Genomic DNA, 6,674 nt, shown 5'->3' on the forward strand with positions numbered 1-6,674 from the left:
AGCCTGAGTCATGGTTCAACCGTATTTGAACTTATTGGCGAAGGCGCATAGCCTTGACTTAATGGCGAAGGCTCATAGCCTGAGTCCCAGTTCAACTATTGTTGAACTTAGTCAATTTTGATGGTGAAGGCGCATAGCCTGAATCTTGGTTCAACCGTAGTTGAACTTACTGGCGAAGGCGCACGGCCTTGATTTAATGGCGAAGGCTCATAGCCTGAGTCCCAATTCAACTGTTGTTGAACTTTATCGATTTTGATGGCGAAGGCGCATAGCCTGAACCTTAGTTCAACCGTAGTTGAACTTACTTGCGAAGGCGCACGGCCTTGATTTAATGGCGAAGGCTCATAGCCTGAATCTTGGTTCAACCGTAGTTGAACTTACTGGCGAAGGCGCACGGCCTTGATTTAATGGCGAGGGCTCATAGCTTGAGTCCCAGTTCAACTGTTGTTGAACTTTATCGATTTTGATGGCAAAGGCGTATAGCCTGAGTCCCGGTTCCACTATTATTGAACTTAGTCAATTTTGATGGTGAAGGCGCATAGCCTGAATCTTGGTTCGACCATAGTTGAACTTTGGAACTTTTGATGGCGAAGGCGCATAGCCTGAATCTTGCGCTGTGGGTATTGGGTGCTGAAGCTTGGTTTTGATTCGAGACCTTGAGCAGCTTATACGTTGTCTTCCCAATCGGGGTATGTAGGCTGTCTTGAAGCGACTCTCGGCTCGAGATATCTCCGTGCCGGTTTCCGGCCGGTAGCTCGTCTCGGGGATGGCGGAGAGTGCTTTACACAGACTCTCCTTCGGGGGCGGGGGGGCGTTCTTATTTTTGTTTGCACTATCTGAGATCGGAGAGAGAGAGAGGACTTGGATCTTGATTTGAGATCTTCGAGTTCCCTTTCGAGTTTGGCGTTTCTTTCCTTTTGGTCCAGGGAAGAACTACGCGATTTTGCTAGGAAATCCCCACAGACGGCGCCAAATTGTTTGCTCAAAAGTTATCACATACCTTATGAGTATAAAACAATATAAATAAATCATGGGAAAATCATAGCAAACCGTAATAATCCATTGGACCAAATGAAGGAAACGAAAATAAGTGCTCAACTTTAGGAAGAGAAATGTAAAAGCTTTTATTCATAATAGTGTTTTCGTCTGCCTCTCCATGAAGAGGTCCAGAGCCTTACAATGGTATTCCACATATGTGCATCGTTCTCCCTTTTCCTCTCTCCTCTCAATAGTTTCAGAAGAAGCCCCCCCCCCCCCTTTTCCAGGGTTTCCTCTCTTGGTATTTATAGTTGTGAGCTTCGTGAGCTGGCAGTAAGTGGCTGTGACCACGTTGGGGTTTCGCCTTCATGGTGACGGACGGGCTGTGGCCTTGTTGATCTAATCAGATAAGGGTTGAATATCCTTAATTCTGAGTGGTCGTACCACTAACTAATCACGAATTAGCTTGAGACGGGATTAGCTTCGTTAATTATCGCGGGGTCGGATTCTGACCCATACATCACTCAATTGACTATTAAGAACTAATTCTATTATTTGTGGTGTGATGGATATAATCCTTTTCATTCTACAATCTTGGTAGACTTTTTGTGGTGCAAAAATTCAGATTAATCGAGCCTAATGCGAATAAAAACTGATCAAAAGAGTTGGTTACTATACATTTTCAGATGATATTCACGCAGGTGTAATGGCCTTTCTTTGAAAATGCCATAGCTATAGCTTTTCTTTTTGTCTGAAAATAGCTAGGTTCAACAAGGTTGAGTGTCAAATCATTTCAAAAGTTAATCAAGTTGTTATTGAAAAGCAAAGTAGGATTATGACCAAAACAAAGAAAATATTAAGAGATCATCATGTTTTCTTGATTGATCTGACGCTAAACAAAAAAAAGGATACCTTGAGTTTTCCATTTCTACGCTTGAAATTTGAAGGAAGCCTTATAATTGTAACTACTATTTTTGGAGATAAAGGAAATATTAATTATGGAAGTATTAATCATAAATTTCATTAAGGTATCGAAGGTAAAAAAAAAATGCTTAAACCAATTAGGATGTTTTCATTATAAAACTAAATATAAGCACCCACGATTTTATTTTTATCTTAATCTTATAAGTAAAACCAGCCTAAGAAAATAAGTCAAAAAGGCTTTGAGTGATCTTACTTGGTATGACAAAACATTTGATTAAAGTACAACTTAAGTCATCATGAACATTTCTTAAATTTCTAACCTTCTGACTAGTACTCTACAGCAACATTCTTACTTTTCAATGATTATTATGGACTGAATACATTATTCTTGGTACTTGGTTCAATGAAATTTCATGTATTATTAGTCTCACAACCACCTTCTAAATTTCGTCACACACGCAACAAATAAGAAATTATTAGCTTCAACAGTTCCTAAGAAGACCAGCATCAGATATGCTACCACCAATCCAGTGCTCAACAATTACAACTGCGAAGAGAGCATTCTTAAACAAACGTGGTCCACAGCACTTCTTTTTTTTTTTTTTTTTGGTGTTTAGTCCACTGAGCTTCCAACCCAAGTGAGACAAGGAAAAGAGAAAAGGACCAACTTGTACAGACAGCAATACTTTTAGCAATCGGATTCAGAATTCAGTAACCCAATTGCAATTAAGTTGTTAAAATCTCATCCCAAGACAGCGTACAATGTATCTGAATTTACAGTAACTCTCTACGAACCTGAAAGTTTCATCGTCTCATGATCATTGTCAGAGCAGGAGCAGCAAACTGGAAGTTTCCCCAGAAAATGAATAAGTATGAATTAACATCTCAAATCACTAAGCACCTAACAAAAGTACTTAAATTTGGATTTTGCATAGTTCATCATGAATGGTAATTGCATCCGATGGCCCCTCCCCACTTGACCCCCTCATACTTCTCAATCCATGCAAAAAAATCATGGACTACTTCAGTACTCAATGTAAGAAGACATGACCTGTACATTGAACTCGCTATCCTAAAGAGCATCGTTTTACCTACCACCCAGATTTTCAAACTTACATGTGTAAGGACCGGATGCCACAAGTCAAGGATTGGGTGCAAGCCGTGTCTTCCTTGATCTGGCACGTGTTATTCGAACTGCTTCCTCCATCACTATCTCAACAGGAGGTTTAGCACTTTGATTGTCCAAGGAAGGCACTCGATCAATCTGCGCCACTTGAGTTTCGTTTGAACTCGAAGCTTTGGTAGTTTGAGCGAGGGCTTCAGTTGGAGTTGCTTTTTGTGCATTTAAGGAGGCGGCAGCGGCAGCAGCAGCAGCAGGGGCAGCTACTGGAGGCGGTTGTGAGGGCTTCAGCACTTCTATTGCGTCTGCTTCATTTTCACTTGACGATTCAGTAGAAGCAGGAGATGCTTGTTCTTCAGTCTGTACCCGTGTTGTTGGGGCAGCGGATCTACGTTTTGGTGGTGTTACTGTGCGCTGGCGACCTCTACTGCTTTGCCTCTGTGGCTGCATTTCAAGAAAAAGACTCACAATTGACCCTCTAAACACAGGAGTTAAATTCCAGCAACACAATTGTGGAGAGAAGATTGCAGGTGGGAGGTCATGATAGATAGGCAAACAAATAAGATCTCAGGTGTGAAGACACTAAAACCATATGATTTAATAAATAGCAAAGTCATTTGTATAACTGGACAAGCAAATTTGTGCTCCTAAGGAAAATAAGATTTCAGAAGTCAAGCTACTAACACCATTTTACGTAAATAGAATGACTCAAAGACAGCACATGATTGAGATAGGAAGATCAACTCTGAGACACATTAATGAAAACCTGAGTTGGGCGAGGAGTTGACTGAGAAGCAATATATTGCAATATATCAAAAATCCTCGTCTGCGCATAGCTAGCAGCATTCTGCCAGTATAGAAATGCCAGATCTCCTGCTCTTGTCCTCAATTCCAACAAACTACGATCAATATCAGTTTCATGTCTTAACACTACCGGTCTAAAGAAGGAATCATATACATATGTTGTTCCCTGCAATAATTTCATACAAAGACAAGACAATTAGGATAAGATGGCCAGCAGAACAAGTCAAAGATTGAAATTTCTTTCAAGTAGGAGAGGATATATGTGGATACCTTAGTTTTGGGGCACCACAAGTATATGAAAAATGCCAACTTAGCTTCGCTGTACATTGGAACCCTTCAAAGCATAACAGAAGGGTTAACACTAGTTCGGTTTAACACTAGTTTATATGAACAGCCAAAACTTTACTATGATTACCATGAAACAAAAGCATCACCAAACCTTTCACAAACTGTCAATACAGCAACTAAGATCCTGAAAATTAGGAGGAATGACGAAGTTACAGGCGACATTCATGAGAAGATACTTTTGAGGTCTAAAGAGAGTGCTGCATACGAGGAATAACGAAGTTATAGGTGACATTCATGAGAAGATACTTTAGAGGTCTAAAGAGTGAGTGCTGCAATATACCAATACTGGCACCAAAAGCGAAGTTCCTGAATATTAGGTTTATTCATTTCCACAGTTTTAAAGCACTCATAAGCAGGATAAGCATAACCAAAGACCATCCTGCACAAGGAAAAGGAAGGATCATGATTTGGGAAACTAGGACTACTAATGTTCAAAACTTTATGATGGGGTATTTCCAAACTCACACAAGCCCTCTGGTGAGAAAAGATCCAATCATCTTGAATTCCTGTGACAGCAAAAATGTGATTGCTCGTTCAGGACGCTCTAGCATTAGTAACATACAGAGTTCAAGTGTTCAACACATAGGGGAAAGAATCTTATGAGGAGCAGTCAGTTTAAATTATACATGAAGTGCTAAGAATGCCATTCCTTTTGGGCTTTTGTTTCAAAGGCAACGAGTAACAACAATAACGACGTCGCAATCACAAACTATTTTGGTTGCTATGCGTATCCTCTACTTCTATTCTGCTCAATTCTGGGCCTGATCCTTTCCAATACTAATAGGAGTATTCAATGAAATTGCTTTTTGCTTCTACTTAATTATTTATAAACCATACATTTCCATATAAATCCACTCAAGGATTATACAAAATCTTCTCATTAGCTAATCAGCTCCGAAACAAAAGGAACAACATTGAGCCCCAAACACACAATATAAAGACAATAATAGGCCACAACTTAGTCCAGAATCATTCAAGCAAACTATTTATTTATCATATTGTTTATGGGGTAAGACAAGCAAGCATTCACTTATTCAAACACACAATCGCCTTGCATTGGACCACCCATTTCATATACTAAAAAATTTATGCAGATTGTGATTCGCGACTTTATGGCACACTAAGCAATGGAGTTAAAACCAAAACAAATTCATTTACTACGTTCTCTAAGCATCTCACAAGTTATCTAAAACCCAGTAGAGAAAAGAGTAAAAGCAAGGACCGATGTTGTATAAGGACAGAGCTCGACTTGAACTATACATAATTAGAATACACACACACACACACAAAGGGTAAAAGAACGAATTAAAGTAGATAGCAAATGATGTGATGCAAAGTTTCACTTAGAAACCGATCAATACCTACAGTTGATGAATCGAATAACTGATAAGAATGAACAAAAATCTGTACAAGGCAATTGATCGTTGGTTAACAAACGGAGAAGCAGAGCATGTAGCTTAACGGAGTGATTGTTGTATGTTTATGGAAGATAACGGCGCCGGCGAAACGTTGCGATGTCGGCGGCGAGGGAGGAGAGAGAGGGCAGACCAGATTGTGTCGTTTTAAAATTCTATCAATCTAGGAGTAATTTTTCTAATTAGATTAGTGGGGTTTTGCATTTTAATTTAAATTTTTGAGAGGGGATTGATTATGTGAGGGTCTATGGTAATGGCGTGAGCTTCTTCATCATAACCGTCAAACTTGAAAATGTCGTAAGGTTAGTTTGATTACAAATACATGTACAGATGTACTCTTATTCCCTATTCTGTCTCACATGAGGACCTGTTTGGCCATAAGAAAAGATTTAATTTTTCAATTTTTTTTTTTTTTTTGAAATCAGTATTTGGCCATGAAATTTTAAATTTCACGAGAAGCTGAATTTTGAAATTTTTCGGAATAAAAAAATTCAAAAACAACTCCAAATTGTATTCATATCCAAACACAATTCTAATTTTCAATACCATTTCAACTTATTTTATTTTATTTTTTACTTTTTCCCAAAATTTTACAATTCTTATGTCCAAACGCCCACTTAATATGTTACTTCTCGCTTAATTTAATGTGACATACTATTTGATATCACCAATCACAAGTTGCATTTAGCTATGTGATGATTATTTTTTTATTATGCGGTCAACTAAACACTATACTTCCTCCAGTCTAGTTTTGTGAATATTTTTACTTTTCAAAATTTAAATAATGTAAATTTTGAACAATATTACTTTGAAATACATTTTTGTGTTATATTGATAGGATAAGAATTGAAGCTTATAGTATTTTTTGTATAATTTTTGAATATCAAAATTTTAATTTTAAAATATTGAGTTAGTCTAATTTAATTTAACTTTAAAAGTTAGTCAAATTGAATCTCGAAAAGCAACAAGGTTCACGTAACGTGGAAGCCCATAGAGTATTTTTATGTTGCTAGTCTTAGGGTACGCGCTTTGCGCGTGTAATCTATAGTCATGAATATATAACTTTTAAATATTACATATCCATA

At 38.0% G+C, this 6,674-nt stretch overlaps 1 protein-coding gene across 1 annotated transcript; it reads right to left on the reverse strand.

The window, feature by feature from the left end:
• Nucleotides 1-2,463: 2,463 nt before the first annotated feature.
• On the reverse strand, nt 2,464-5,781 carry LOC109205404 (putative HVA22-like protein g). Its single transcript, XM_019368112.1, has 7 exons — nt 5,536-5,781; nt 4,640-4,680; nt 4,455-4,553; nt 4,242-4,298; nt 4,097-4,160; nt 3,789-3,992; nt 2,464-3,466 (listed from the first exon to the last, which is right to left on the reverse strand). The coding sequence occupies exons 2-7, from the start codon at nt 4,669-4,671 to the stop codon at nt 3,044-3,046; spliced, it is 879 nt and encodes a 292-aa protein (XP_019223657.1). The 5' UTR covers nt 4,672-4,680; nt 5,536-5,781; the 3' UTR covers nt 2,464-3,043.
• Nucleotides 5,782-6,674: the final 893 nt, after the last annotated feature.

Source organism: Nicotiana attenuata, unplaced genomic scaffold (genome assembly GCF_001879085.1).
Source record: "Nicotiana attenuata strain UT unplaced genomic scaffold, NIATTr2, whole genome shotgun sequence".
Taxonomy (NCBI): Eukaryota; Viridiplantae; Streptophyta; class Magnoliopsida; order Solanales; family Solanaceae; genus Nicotiana; species Nicotiana attenuata.